We start from the raw sequence: 16615 nt of genomic DNA on the forward strand, positions 1-16615 counted from the left end.
TTGCGGGACCTCGCTGGAGGGGTAATTATTAATAAATACTAGTGGCATTTTCATTTGTATCACAGTGATACTAAATTGAAATTTCCACTGGTATTTTCATTCGTTTATAAATGGGGCCCTATATAAGGAAACAGGCAACCGCAACTGCCGACAGAGGTACAGTTATTGGGCAGGATGTACTAAGCATTGCATTAGCGATCCAGTACATCCCCCCTGACTTCGGGTACATACCGTGGTTCATTACCACGGTATGTGCCAAAAATTTCACAAAGGACAGCTCTCCTGATAAGAGTTGTCCTTTGCGATGCTGCCGGGCAGAAAGACTTCCGGATTTAACACCCAGAAGTCCCTCTGGCTGTTTCAATTTCTACTTTACCTATAAGAAACTTGGCAAGTATTACTGTTATCACTCATTGCTAATGGACAGATGGTTGCCTACTTATTTGTGCACTTATATAGTTTAATATAGTACTAGACATTAGGATTTTTTTTTTGTGCTTTCTTAGTATATGCTAAGCTCCACTGTTATTGTTATTTTTGTTATTTATTTATATTATTTATATTTTTATTTAGTATTGATTAAATGTCATTGATATTATCTACTAATCTCTATTTATGAATTCCAAGCACTACACTACCTTTCTTTAAGGACATTGGTGTAGACTTACAAAGCAGGGCCTTCTGTATACAGTTGCTTCTCAGCGGGTTTGAACTGGACATTTAAAGCAGCAGTAATATAAAGTGCAAATAACATCATAATATTATTGCCACTTTAAATCTGCCGAGAAGTGATGTCTTAGTAAATATTACCCCTTATTTTGGGATTAGGAGAAATCCTGCCACTTCAACACCATAAATGATGGGGCACACGGTAAATGCTTTATGTACACTGGCCATAAAAAACATATATGATTTGATCCTATAAGTGAAAATGTGTCACTTTGGCAATCAGGCAAATGTTCAAGATATAAATGTTCAAGCGTCAGACCCTACAGCTATTTCCTATACATGTGAGTACTTTTGCACTTATATTGCTGTTGCAAAGTTGTGCAAATTGCATGCACGAATAATGAAAATTTGTCATATCAGTGTAGCCCTCTTAACGGCAGATTGGTGTTTTTTGTGATGGAATCACATTGGGAAGTTTGTTGTAGTATTATCTGCCAGCATGGTGTAGGAGAGATGTATCAAATCGTGGAGAGAGAAAAAGTAGATAAAGCTAAAGTGCCAACCATTCAGCTTCTGTCATTTTACAGGCTCTGTTTCAAAAAATGACAGTTTGAAGCTGATTTGTTGGTACTACCATTTAATGATTGTTCTTTCAACTATGTATTAAGGCCTCTGCTGGTGTGTGGGACTAAATCAAGAAGCTAGTTCCCCATTGGTGCAAATGGGGAATGTCTGTAGCAGACATATCAACATTTTTTGGATTTTATTATTAACTTTTTGACTGATTTGGTCAAAATTACATTATTGAATTAGTTAATAAAAAATGCATGCTTGTTATCAACTGATTAACTCAGCAAGAACTAATTAATTAAAAAATATGAAATCCAGAACAGGATTAAAGTGTCCCTCCTGACATGGGTCATGTTAGTACAGTACGCCTGGTATAGGAAGTCTGTAAGAAGTGGAGGACACAGAATATAAGATATGTAGAAGTGAAAAGCAGGAAGCACCAGAATAGAGTAATATGCAATGAGCTGGCAGGTGCAGCCCGACAATAATACAGGAACTAGGAATGCTGCAGTTTTAGTAGTCTTGGCAACAATAATGTTTTTACTGAAAATATACTCACATTTAATTTATTATAAATGTATTTTCAACATGGAAAATAAAGTAACTAGACAACACTTTACATTGCACATGTTTCATTGAAATACAGTTATCAAATGAAAAATGAGCAATTCCAAGAATGGAAAAAGGATAAATGAAAAAAATGCTGTTAGTAATAAATTACACCTTGATAAGATAAATACATTGGAGATGTAATCCTAGAAATAACATTCCAAGAGACCTTTCAATCAATGCGGTGGCTCATGTATGTCAATTTGCAGTTTGCATGTTTTGACAAAGTATTTTGAATTTACGTCTGTCTGCACCAGGGGGCCAGGACAGGGGGGATGGAGGGCTGGAGGGTGCATGTAGTCCCAGCCAGATTACAGTAAGGGCATGTTGAAATGCGTTCCAAGATAGCAACTGTTCCTGTTTAGAGAGGGGTGACTTAAGGGTACATGACCCCTGGTATATGCTGCGAGCTCTTGATGATTCACTGAATAAGTCTTAGACACCGATTTACTGTATACAATATAATATAACTGTTGTGGCTGCAATCCAATGGCAGGATTATAGTGCACACTCTTTTTTACAAAACATATCATGATTCCTACTATGTTTATTAGCACAGCCTTGGTATTTGTTATCTACACTTTCTGCTCATTTACTGTAATGTATATGAACTGTATATTCTGTTTTTGCTCGTCTTTTGTAGTCACAGTGAAGCCACACTTCTTGTCCTATTCCACACTCTATGGATAAGAAATGATGAGTGTATGAGGACACATCTGTAAACTGATGATAGCTTGTGGCTTCTGTTATACCTTGTAAACTCATTTATTTCAACATAAACTTTATTGCTATAAATAAGTAGGCAAGATAACAGAATATGGCATAAAAATTGTCATTTGTTGATAGCAACAGCAAACTATAGCGTCAATGAAAGGGCACCCAGAACCAGAGCCAATGGAAGGGAATGAAACTATCATACGCATTGGGCCTGAATCTGAGCCAAATGAGAACCAAACATGTTTTAGGGCCATAGTGGGTTAAAGAAGGCAGCAGCCTGCCCAAGGTGCCTGTTCCAGCAGGGCTTCCACTTCTTCATATTATGTCTACTGTGTCCCAGATAGAATGGTCATGTCATTGACCTCTGGCATTGTGGTATCAGCCAAGCTCATTCTGTAGTGATTAACACTCAACTATTGCACTAGTATGCTACTGATCTGCCCCTCTTTCCCACCAGAAACAAAACACAGTACCTTAAATGGCAGGGAGGGTGGAAAGATCAGGAACAAAGATGCCTAAGTCACTGCAAGGCTAGCAAATAAAACACCCATCCCTTAAACCACCCCTACAACTCAGTTTATTGGTCTAGACAATATGCCATGATGCAAAACCCATCTTCAGGGTTTAACCCTTCAGGATTATGGGCAGCCATCTGTAAGCATTCAGTGAAAAAAAAGTTTTAAAGTTTGTCCTTTGATGTTAAGGGGTCTATTTACTAAGCAGTGTTAGGAGACAGAGTGAAAAGTGATAAGAAAGTGATAAGGTGCCAGCCAATCAGCTCCCAACTGTCATTTTTCAAACACAGCTTGTGAGATGACAGTTGGGATCTGATTGGCTGGCACCTTATCACTTTCTCATCACTTTTCAGTCTTTCTCCTAACACTGCTTAGTAAATAGACCCCCAAGTTTTTTATATTGTTCTCAATGTGTTATACAATAGAACTTCCATATTGTGTAGTTTGAATAGTTATATGAAGTACACAGATATATGTAATAAAGTGTCTTTCCGAAGTATACAGTCCCTTAACAAATGCTTTAATTTTACTGAATAACAAATGATTCACTGACATTTTGTTCTGTGATATTTTTATTCCAAAGAGCTAATACTCAAAATAACTTTTTCTATTGTGACATTATTTTATGGGACCCCTTTTCTTTTCTGGCCTAGGGCTGCCTCTGCACAGTAGTATATTTTAATTGTAACGTCCCCTATATGTTATTTTGCCCATCAGGAAATCATTTATACTGTACATTCACAGCTACAACATGTTAGCTGGCGTGCAACATCTAAAACCTTACTGGGGACTTCAGCAAATGTAAATGTAATTCCAAAATTTTTCTTTCAGATGCAAAATTAACCCCAGTACTCACAGCAGACCCTGACTACCATGTGTATGTAACAGGAGAAGCAGTTAAACTGACATGCAAGGTTCCTGATGAAGAAATACAACACAACATTATGTTTTTTAAGGACAGTACCATGTGTGCTTCAAAGAACAGCTCAACTCTTCACATCCCGGGGCTTGATTCCTCTTATGTGGCGATTTACACCTGCAAATACAGGGACTCAGAATCCACCTCTCCACGAAGTAACCAGAAAGCAATCCATGTGCATGGTAAGAAACAATGGAACTATTGTTATTATTACTTTATATATAAATAGTAGACCAGCATTACGATCACTGTTTGGATTGTTTGATTCACACACAGAGCTAATAATGGCACAGTAACTGTAATGGCTGCATTGTGACTTGTATATGATCCCTTCAGTCACTGAAGAAAGATGTGAGAGGAGGTTACACTAGCTCTAATATACTGTAGACTAAATTCAATAGGTTTTAACAGAGCTTCAGTGTATCTTACCTTCATATTTAATATCTGAAAATGTATTTGATAGAGCTGGAGTGTCTAAGTAAGGCGGCAACTACCATTTATCCGCATACCATGTTTAAGTGGCTGGATTGGTATTCTTTATGGGAGGATGCTGAGTTTTCTGAGGCACATGGTCAGACCTTTCGATGCTCCTCCCTTACCTGATCATGTTATTTTCACAGTTGGTGTTGTTCCCGAAAAAGACATCCGGTGTTTAACATATGATACAGTATCTCTCTTACCTATCTGGGGAATTGGTCAATGACGCAATTCCTGTGGAGGTCTGATGCGTGAGCTATCAGTCTTCTGATTTTGCTCTTGCGATGGTATGTTCCTTTAGAGTTGGGTCCCTTATGGCTAAGGTGGATGTTGAATCCACTTTTCGAATATTGCCTTTGCATTCTGATTCTTTCAGGTTCATGAGCTTTAGACTGGATGATGGGTTTTATCTGGATAGGTGCCTTCCCATGGGACAATAATCAAAATAATGTTATATTCACAATAGAACATAGCAAGACACAGATCAATTCTTTGGACAAAACCATCTTCATCGAAGATGTACCATAAACAGGTGGACATTAATAGTTTTATACTATCAAGTAGCAGGCACCATGAAAACTGACTCAAAAATACCCCCTAGGACAATTTAAGAGAGTCAGGAGAAACTGCAGTATTTGAAAGATTACCACACACACGGAACCAGACTTAAAGAACAATTTATAGAGAAGGTATATCCAGAAGACCAGATACACAAGGAATTTCAACAGGTAGAGAGTGAGCACAGGAACACACTGCCAGAATACAAAGAAATAAATAAAGATGATAAAAAGAAATTCAAAACAGCATTCATCACACAGTACAACAAAAATAATAGAAAGCATTGGCGCATCCTTTTAGAGTATAAGAACCTCAATGACATCGTACATAACAACCCCAAAATCATATAGAGGAAGGCCCCAGACCTGAAAAAACATCTGGTCCATAGCTACATCACCAGTTATTCCTACCAGCTAATACCCTCTGAACCATCCCTTACATTCCCCACATTTGAGGTTCATGCTATACACCTCTACACATCTATACACCTCTTCCAACCAGTACACCTCAGAGTAGCTGTCATTTACCATCCCCCTGGTCCTCCCTCTAAATTCTTTGTCAACTTCGCTTCCTGGCTCCCTCACTTTCTCTCCTCAGATCTTACCCCCATTATCCTAGGTGATTTTAATATTCCAATAGACATTCCCACAGAATCCTCTGCCTCTAAACTCCTTACCCTCACCTCTTCATTTGGTCTCTCCCAATGGACCTCTTCACCCTCCCATGTGAGTGGGCATTCACTTGGCCTGGTCATTACTTACCGTTGTGATATTTCTGATTACTCCAATTCCCAATTCCCCCTCTCTGACCATCACCTTCTCTCTTTTAACTTATCCCTCTCTCTTTCCCCTTCTCTACCTCCTAAGGCTACCATTACTAAGCATAACATTGAGACTATCTACACCGTTTCTTTTTCTTCCCTGCTTGACTCATTTCTCTCAGCTATCCTCTCTCTCTCCTGTCCTGAACAAGCCACTTCTCTGTACAATGCCTCCCTTACTTCTGCTCTTGACTCTGTTGCTCCGGCAATGACTACTCACCCTCGCAGAACCACATCACAACCTTGGCATTCAAACACACCAGATACCTGCAAAAGTGTTCACGAATTGCCGAGCTTCAGTGGAGGAAATTGCGCTCTAAGGCAGACTTCCTCCATTTCAAATTTATTCTCTCATCCTACATTGGTACCCTGTCCCTCTCCAAACAATGAAGAACTTCATCTCCTCCCAATCCTCAAACCCCCAGAGCCTCTTTTCCACTTTCAACTCCCTCCTCTGCCCTTCCCTTTTTCGCATCCCCTCCTTGCTCTCTGCCCTTGACTTTGTCACCTACTTTACACCTAAAATTTACTCCATATGTGAGGGCATCATATCCCATCAGACCCTCAGCACTCCTGCCCCTCCTTTCCCTGACCACCCCTCCCTATCTGTCTCACCAACTCTGACATCCTTCTCCCCTGTTTCTGGAGAGAAAGTCATGGCCCCCCCTTGACCCTATCCCTTCCCATCTCCTCTGTTACCTGTCTCATTCTCCCTATTCCCATGTTGCCCACCTCCTCAATTTCTCCCTATCATCTGGCACTGTCCCTTTCTCATTGAAACATGCTCTTGTCTTCCCCATTCTTAAAAAACCTACCCTTGATCCTAAAATACTCTCCAACTACCGACCCAACTCTCTCCTCCCTTTTGCTTCCAAACTCCTTGAGTGTATTGTTTACAACTGCCTTACCACCTTTCTTTCTTCCCACTCCCTCCTTGACTCATTTCAATCTGGCTTCTGTTCTCTCCACTCCACTGAAACTGCCCTCATGAAAGTATGCAATGACCTCCTTGCTGTCAAATCCAAGGGCCACTACTCTCTGCTCATTCTCCTTGACCTTTCTGCTGCATTTGACACTGTAGACCACCCTCTCCTCCTGCAAATCCTTCACTTTCTTGGTCTAGGTGGCACTGCCCTCCTGGCTGTCATCCTACCTCTCTGATTGTTCCTTCTCTGTCTCCTCTCATGACTCCTCTTCCCCCCCACTTTCACTAACAGTAGGTGTTCCCCAAGGTTCTGTTCTTGGACCTCTGTTATTCTCCCTATATATGTCCTCTTTAGGTGAGCTTATCAACTCTTTTGACCTCCAATATCATGTCTGTGCTGATGATACTCAAATCTACCATTCCACCCCTGAACTCTCCCCCTCTCTCCTCACCCGTATCTCCAACTGTCTCTCTGCTATCTCTTCCTGGATGTCCCAACACTTTCTTAAACTTAACATGTCTAAGACTGAGCTGATCATCTTCCCACCCTCTCCCATTACCTCACTTCCCACAATTTCATTATCTATTGATGGCACAACTATCTCATCTAGCCCCAAAGTGTACTGTCTTGGAGTTTCTGACCAGTGGCATCCCGACAGCTGGGATTTCATACCCAACTCCTCCCACACACCCTTATTTTGTATAATAACAAGGACATTTAACAAACCAAGCACATCAGCAACAGGGACTGTCAACAGGCTAAGGTGGGTAACAGTGTTTTAATCATGTCTACAGTTGGAAGATGTTATTATCATCCTCACCCTCATCATTGTTGTTATCATCATCACACAATATTAGCTCATCCTTACTGGAAACCAACGTTATTGAAGTCTCTGTTCTTTGTTGTTGTAATTGATGGCAAAGGTCTTCCTCATAGAATTTGTAGTCCATTTTTATGAACATCAGTTTTTCCATATTTTTAGTGAAGAAGCCTTCTACATCGATCATTTGCAATGTTTCCGGCTGTGCTAAATACTCTTTACAAGTACACACTGGAGGGTGGGCAGCTTAAGTAAAGCAAAGCTAGTTTGTACAAATTCCAATTTCCCCTTTTCTTTCCCAATATTTAAAGGTACTTGAAGGGATTAATATTTACATTGTCATTAAAATTATTCTCCACCATTCTATTGATGCATATTGCATCAGGTTGAGTCATGGTAGAGGCTTCAATAATTTTGGTTACTTCTTTTAATCCTGACCAGATGTCATAATGTTGATTCACTTTCATGCTCTGAATTGACTCCTCATCACTAGTGGGTCTCTTGTGAAAGGTTAGTTTTTTTCCTGGCAGCAGCAGTTACAGGAGAAACTGATGAAGGAGATGTTTTGGTGCCATGTGCCACTTGAACTGTCAACTTTCTGGGAAGAAGATCTTTGCATCTCTTAAGATTTGGGTCAGTCAGGAAAAAGACATTACATATGATTTAAACCTAGGCTCAAAAAAGGTTGTCAAAATGTAGTGATCAAATTGCAAGATGTTGCAAACCATTTATACCTGGTAAATGGAATAAAGAATTTGATCTCCAAGTCTGACATACTTAGTGGTATCACTTAGTTTCATCTCCTTCTTCAGTTTCTCTAGCTGCTTTTCTTGAAGTTTAACTAACTGAATTACCTGACTTAGGCTGGCAGTTTCTGAATTCTTTTCATTGGTTACTATTTCAAATGGTTTCAGTATTTTGCATAAAATGGAGAGTATTCTCCACTGTGATGGATTTGGGTACATTCTCCTCTTCACCCTATGTCATGGCTTGTGGTGTAGGTTTGAATGGCTTTTTGTTGTTCCTTGAGTTGCTGAAGCAAATAGTGGGTGTAATTCCACCTGGTTGCTACTTTCCTGCTTCAGTTGGTGGTATGGCAAATTGAACTGTTCTTGCAGCTGCTGCAATCTTTTACATGTGGTGGCTAAATGCTGAAAATTCCCATAAATGTTGCTGGTCACAGACAACATCTCCTGCATTTAATTTTTCTTAAATTCTGAACCAAGTTTATTGTGTGGGCAAAACATGGTACATGTTCAAATTCAGGGCCCCCCAAAACCAGCCCAGCCAAAAGAAACCAAGGGCATAATACTGGTGAAAATTAGCGGTGGAGTGTTACAGATTATCAGGTGTGTGAAAGCAGCTACCCAGTTTTAAGAGTGTTACAAGAACAAAACATTTACCCCAAACAAACCTGAAATTACATATTCTTGGAAGAGTCTTAGGGGGGTCAGCCATTATGATATGACATCCCTGAGTTTTTTCAACAGGTTGATACTGGTGTGCCTCTTAGTGAGGCCAGTGATACAAAGAGTAGCCTGCCTGTGGAAGAGCTTGTGTTAGATACTGCTGCTCCTGCCAAAGATGATACACCCACCCAGTGGGCTGTCACAGTCATGTAATCTTTCATTTGACAGTACCGCTTGTAAACAAATCTGTAGTTAGATGGATACTCAGGATGATAGCATTTTTTAGGCCAAGAATAAGGGTATTTTTTAACGTCCTGGTAGAGGTGAGAAATTGCTGATTTGGTAAAATGGAATTGAGATGGAATTTGGTAGCGGGGGCACATGACCTCAACTAACGGTCTAAAGCTAGATGCATTGGTGGTAGATATTGGATGTAGATCTAATGCTAGCATAGTTGCCATGACTGTGCAGCTGGATGTTAACTTTCATACTTGTTTCTTCTTGCAAATGATTGTTTCATAGTCAGTGTTGTTGGAAACTACTAGTCTTCTTGGTCCTCTTCTGTGTTGAAGATTCACTACCAGCAGCAACAGTGTGCAAGGATTCTTCTTGGGAATCCTTGATATGGGAGTCAGTCTTTGCAAATTTAATGAAGGAAGACTATCTCAGACTAATAATAAGGAGATTGATGATGAAGATGTTGGCAGTGGAGATTGTATGTTCTGGGATCTATCCCTGCTGCTGCTAGCTGATGCTGTGGTGCTTGTTATTATTTTTTACAGGATTTTTGAGAATTTCCCAAATAATTTGCATGAACTTGCTGCAAATGACGTAACAGGGAGGAGGTTCCTAGGTGGCTAATGTCCCTACCTCTACTTACTTTGGCTTCACAAATGGTACAGATGGCTTGACATACTGTATGTTGTCAGGATTTGAGTAAAAGTATTGACACAAACAATATCCTCCTCCTGAATTTTATGAACTTCTTCTTGTCCAACACTTTCATCATCAACATTCTCATTAGCATCAGATACACAAATATCCCCCCAATCATGTTGCACTTCTACAGTAGCATCCTCACTTTCTGTGTCACCATCCTTACCTTTACTGACACTCATCCCACATTTGCAGAAGGTGCAGAAATGCTGGAAGGAGGCTTCTCTAGGATTGCAGTGTCAGAATTGTCAGACTCACACATAGCACTTGTGAACACCCTTAGGTTGTCCTCAGGGATTTGTAAAGTTTGTGAACACAAAGTTTGTTCTTCAGTCTCAGTGGCTTTTTTTTGTGCACCGATTTTACTGTTTTAAAAGTGACATCTCTAGACTGAGAACGAGAAGGTGTTGCATGTGAGGTTACAGAAGATGCCTGACTGTGTTTGGCCCTGGCTTCTGCAATAGCCATTCTAGGGCATGAAAAAGCAGTAGCTAGACCACCACTCTCAAAGAAAGACCATGGCAATTTTACATTTTTCAGCAGTAAATTTCCACGTTATTGTTAGAGGTGATGCTTTTTTTCATTCCGACGCAGATATCATACATATTGTTCAAGATGGTAGCTCATTGCATTGTCCAATCTTGGATCGTGCAGTGAGCATGACACGTGTAATGTATCATTACTGCATCATATAGTGTGTACTCAGCTTTAGCTGAGTCCCAATGAATAAGGGTAATAGTTTAATCTACAGTATATACCCTCATGTAAAGCCATTTCTAACCAGTTCTCACAGCATACAGTAGCTTATTTACCTAGTATAAATATTAACAACTGCAATATCTTACTACAATTACTTACTACAATTAGCCCCCACTCTTTCTTACTAACGCTGGATTAAAACTACATAAATGACATTCCTAGTCATATATGTCTTTACAGACAATAAAGTACATGATCATAAAATATTCAATTATTAAGGAAATTTATTGGTGCTGAAGTGTTTGGAAAGATATAATTGATTACATTGCTGCAAGGTCTCTCACCAGGCTTTTTCAGGCCTTCTACAACCTCTTTCAGTTAAAAAAAGAAGTTGTAGACCCACATTTTGATAGATTTCATATGTAAAGGATATTTGAAAGAGCATTTCCCAAAACCCCCAATTTCTTTGTGGTTCCCACCTTGCTGACATCGTAATCAAAATTGTTTTGATTTTATATGGGTTCCCACTGGAAATTGTCTGGTAAAATTGTGACCAATGTCTGGAGAGCTCTCTGACTTTTTGTAGGAAATTAAGTGAAAGAAATATTCAGCTAGACTCCTAAATACCACTATCAAGTGGCCAGAATGAAAGATTCAACCATGTTAATAATCAAGGCAATATACATTCATTAATAAGTATGCTGAGTTTGCCCACAATACCCACATTCATAGCAAAACTTATTTCATAACTGTATATGTTACTCATCCACAACTATTATGGTGGGTACACACTGACAGATATATTGCCCGTTCCATTGAATGGGCGATATATTTATAGTGCATCGCCGGATCTGTACAGCGGATATGTCTGTGAACAACATCGTTCATAGACAAATCTGATCTGGTGTGCAGCACAGTAGATGACTGATATATCTGAAAGAAAAATCTGTCAGCTGCTGGTATGTACGGGCGACACGCCGATCGCCCGTACTCATGCTGCGGTGACCCAGTGGTGATTGACAGCTCAACTGGGTGGTCAATTTAAATGCCCACCCAATTGAACTGTCAAGCCTGGCACATCGGGCAGATCATTGGTAAGTGTGTATACACTTACCAATCGTCAGATAGGTCAGCAGGATCGGCCGATCTAGTGTGTACCCAGCATTAGATCCATCTCCTTAATCTACTTGTGTGCCAGCTGCTGAATACATCATAATTAGTCTGTCTGGTCCATTTAGCTTGTACTTGTAAAGCTACATATTATAAACAGGAAGTGGCAGATAAACAACAAAGGTCTGTTCCTCATTTAAAACCATGAACAAAGAATCTCAAAGTCAAACTGAAAGTAATGGTGCATACACACGGTCAGATTTTTCCTTCAGATATGAACGATAACGATTTAAAAATCGTTCAGTCGTTCATATCTGAAGGAAAATCTGACATATCTGACATGCCTGAACGATGGACGATCAACGATGCGCGTTCCCGTTTGTCAGATAATGATATCTGGCATCTGATGTGTTTGCAGTCAGACTTGGACGATTCCATTCATTTTAATGCAGTCAAAAATCGTTCAAATCGTTCAAAACTTTGGTAAAATCGTTCAAATCGTTCAATCGTTCATCTGACAAATCTGACAAGTCTGACAAATCTGACCGTGTGTATGCTCCATTACTTGCTACAGGTTTTATTGTTCCTTAAAAAGTCACTGAATAAATCAATAAAGTCTCCTTTCATTTCCAGAACAGATGCATGAGTTCTGGGTGACCCAGGCGTGCACGCCTAAGGCGCAGCCCAATCTATGGCCTTTACCTAGTGTGGAGCAGCGGCAGGGCAGCACCTTCTATTATTGGGTATGTTGTGCTGGGCTGTGACATCATAGTCCAGTACCACACCATCAGGCACTTCCTAATATGGAGGAGCAACAATTATCAGCTTTACACATAAGAAGCTGTCAGCTGCTGCCTCTCCATGTCAGCAACCAGACAATGAACACTGGGTCTGATTCAGAGCCGGACGCTCTGAACGAGTGCCCGCTCTGAATCAGGGCGTGTTTTTTTTTTTGCAAGGCGGCCTCGTGGACGCTCGCATAGCTGTGGGTTACCACCCACAGCTTATGCGAGCGTCCATGATGATGGTTGCGATGGTCAAGACCATCGCGACCATCGGGCTTGCGACGAGACCCTTGCGGTAGGGTCTCGTCTTCCGCAAGCCCTGGAGTGATTTTGGCTCTATCAGAGCCCAAATCACTCCCACTGACATCACTAGTGATGTCAGTGGGGCCGGACCCAGATGGTAGGCGTTCCCATGGGAACGCCTCCGTCTGGGCAGCCACGCCCCCGGCACGCCCACCAAAGGAGGCGTGCTGTCAATCACCATCGACAGCACGCCCCCTTTGGTGCGAGACCCATAACGATGGCTACCCCGTCGCTATTCGGGTCTCGCGCATACTCACGACGGAGGCGCCTCCGTCGTGCGCATGCGCATTTGGGAAACATCGACCCGCTTGCGAGCGGATCTGAATGAGACCCGCTGTACAGTACACTGCATAAATGACATTGACACCTTTTTAATGTTCTATACACTCTGGCACCCAATGCAACCCTGGCACACTAGGTTCACCTAGTGGTAACACTAGACCTGTTAATCTCAAATGACCCTCTTGATGTCAAATATACCATTTTTATTATGAATCATTGTTATAACCTCTTATACTGAATTATTTAGCTTGTTGCATCCATTTTCCCAAAGCAATTCCTGTGGAGGATCAGCAAATATTTAGAATAAATCATATCCTTTGTCCAAAAATATTTTGGGGATAAGAAAGCTTTTAGATCAAAGCATACAATGTTTATGTTCCTCTTCTTGTTAAACACTTTCAGTTTCTATTTTCCCTCAAAGCAAACATTTCATGGACACCTATTGCATTACAGCCTTCCTAGACACTGGGGCCTATTCATCAACACTAAAATAATGTTTTTAAGGACATTTTCCTTAATTACCATTATTTTAGTATTCATACATTAGTATGGGGATATGGAAATTATGGTAATCATCAATTCCGAAAATTATGTATTTTCGGAATTTGATGGAGTTACTATCCGCGACTGTGAGGTGGCGAATAGCAGGTGAGACTTACCTGCTTCCAGCTGGTGAGGTCCTCCGGCGCTCTGGTCTGTCCTCTGGCTCCGGTGGCTGCTCAGACACTGTGTTCTCCCAGCAGAACACAATAAAGTTTAGAAGAAAATAATTTTTTCTTTCTCTAAACTGTATAGTGTTGTGCCGGGAGAACACGTGTCAGAACAGCCACTGGATCCAGAGGCAGCTGCAGCGGCCAGGTAAGTGCGGGACAGGGGGAGGTTTTCGGAAGGGGGAGAAGGGGTTGGGGGGGACACTCAAAATGACCGCAGCTGTAGGTAGTGCTGCGCATGCGTAGGTTTTACGAATGTAACAGCGCATGCGCAGCACAGATTCCAGCTGCGGTAAGATAGTGTAGAGAGGGAAAACTATCTATTTCCCGAACAGCTGTCATCGCAAAAATGACAGCTTTTCAGAATAGATAGTAATGGAGAGGAATTCCTCTGGTAATTAGGTAGAACTCCATGCGAGTTCTAAACCTAATTACCTCCAGAGAATTTTAAGTTATGATGAATAGGCCCCACTGTCTCTATTGTTAGATAGTTGTGCAATTTATATAACCTACTGTATGTAACTACTATGCTGCTTGCCACAACTTATGGACTCTGATACAGTAACGCATATTAGGCAGCTCGTACAGAGTGCCTGATTCTTTACAGATCGCTATTGTAATCGCAGCACACAGTTCTGCTCCAAAAATATGCTGTTTGCAACTGCTCAGCCTGCATAGAGATGCCGACTTTTGCTCGTAATCCTGCATATACATTGGTAACATTGAGTAACATTGGTCCCTCACGCACAATTCAAGCATAACCAGTAGTTTTTGGTGTGTTGGAAATTGGAGCAACCAAGGAAAAACACCAGGGGGTAAATTTACTAAAGGTCGATTTGATGGTCGATTTGAAGTGTGATTTAGCTCACCTCAAACCGACTCAAATCACATTGTGACTACCCCGTTTTTTTACCGGATTTACTAATGGTCGATTTGTTTTGCAAAACAAATTCGATTTGATTCGGTTTTGAACAGTGATTTGCTGTTCGATTTGACATGTTCAGGTACAAATCGAACGGTAAATCCCACTTCAAACCGAACTGCAAAGCCCCGACTGCATAGAACTGCTTCATGCTATCACCGGGCCCCCCAGCCGCAGCATCCGCCCTGACCGCTAGTCAGCCCAGGCCAGGAATCCCTGGGGAGTTGGGGACCCCACCAAAACGGGGCACCCCTAGCCTAGATTGATAGCCCGGGGCTATCCCCGCCACCCATGGGCAGTGGGTTGATTGTGCTAATGTAGTGTAAAAAAAGGATATGTTTAACATTGTCTTTACAGTAGAACTGCAGGTCCCAGCAAGCCTCTCCGCATGCTGGTACTTGGAGAACCACAAGTACCAGCATGCGGGGCATTAAGGGCCCACTGGGACCTGCAGTTCACCTGTAAAGAAATGTTGAAAGAACATTTCAACATTTCTTTACAGGTGAACTACAGGTCCCAGTGGGCTCTTAATGCCCTGCATGCTGGTACTTGTGGTTCTCCAAGTATCAGCATGCGGGGGAGGCTTGCTGGGACCTGCAGTTCTACTGTAAAGACAATGTTAAAGATATTCTTTTTTACACTACATTAAATCAATCAACCCGCCACCCACCGCCCAAAGTTGGCGGGGATAGCCCCAGGCTATCAGCCTGGGCTAGGGGTACCCTGGAGAGGGGGCCCCCTTTATTGGAGGGGTCCCCAACTCCCAAGGGATCCCTGCCCTTGGCTGACTAGCGGTCAGGGCTGATGCTGCGTCTGGGGGGCCTGGTGATAGGGCTCCCCTGGCTGTGGCATCAGTCCCCCGCTAGAAATTGTCCAGGGCTGGTTTTGTGAATTACAGGGAGACCCTACGCAAATTTTTCCCTGTACTTAGTCAACCAGGACTGGGTTTGAAAAGTCTGGGGCTGGTTGTGTTTTGGGGGTGGACCTCACATTAATTTTTTTTACATTTAACTCTTTATTTGCTTTTTTACAGTCAGATACATGAAGGCATCTCACTGATGTCTGCATGTATCTGTGTCAATCCGACCTGCTCATGCTCAAATCGAAAGCATGAAGCAGGTCTTTTCATTTGGGGATTTGAAGTTTGATTTGAAGTACGATTTTGAGGTCGATTTCAAATCGAATGATAGTAAATAAGGGTTTTGTATGTTGGGCTATGTAAAAGCACCAATGTTTTCCTGATGTTCGATTTGAGGTCGATTTGACTAAAATTCAATTTGAAATTTTACATTCGATTTGGCCTTTAGTAAATACCCAAATGCAAATCGCACCTCAAATCACTCAAAATGTAAAAATCGACCTTTAGTAAATTTACCCCAAGGTGTTATCTACCCAGAAACAAATAATGCAAAAATATACAAATGTAAAATTCCACGTACCTCTTATGGAATAGTCCAGATATTCAAATTCGATCAAGATATAGTAGGGGGATGTATAACAGGTTCTTGAAATCCCTCAAAGTTGTCTCTCGATGTGGAACATAAATATAAGAAACATACAACAATACTATGTATCAGTATAAATATGAGATGCTAAGATTGCATTCTACCCAACACTTTATGTTTAAATAAATGAGATAGGGTATAGATGAATCAAATAACGCTCACATGTGTGCTTACTTGAGAAATATGGGATGGAAACCAATAAAGGTTTCTTTAGGTGAAAAGAATCTTCCTGTATATCAACATTACTCCTACACACCACGTGTACACACGATTCAATTTATGGATGCTTACATGTATGCTTACTTGTGGGTAATCTTTTGTAGACATATAAAGGTAACTTTTTCAGCGGCAGTA

The 16615-nt window shown here is 41.2% G+C and overlaps 1 protein-coding gene across 1 annotated transcript in view; it reads left to right on the top strand.

Annotated features, from left to right (window-relative positions):
• LOC148526546 (uncharacterized) overlaps positions 1-16615 on the top strand; it is a 63001-nt gene that overhangs the window by 17160 nt on the left and 29226 nt on the right. The window contains exon 3 of the mRNA XM_088470170.1: positions 3912-4181. Coding sequence (XP_088326296.1) covers positions 3912-4181 — 270 coding nt within the window. The remainder of the gene's footprint in view (positions 1-3911; positions 4182-16615) is intronic.

Source organism: Taudactylus pleione, unplaced genomic scaffold (genome assembly GCF_031769625.1).
Source record: "Taudactylus pleione unplaced genomic scaffold, aTauple2 ptg000095l, whole genome shotgun sequence".
NCBI classification, from domain to species: Eukaryota; Metazoa; Chordata; class Amphibia; order Anura; family Myobatrachidae; genus Taudactylus; species Taudactylus pleione.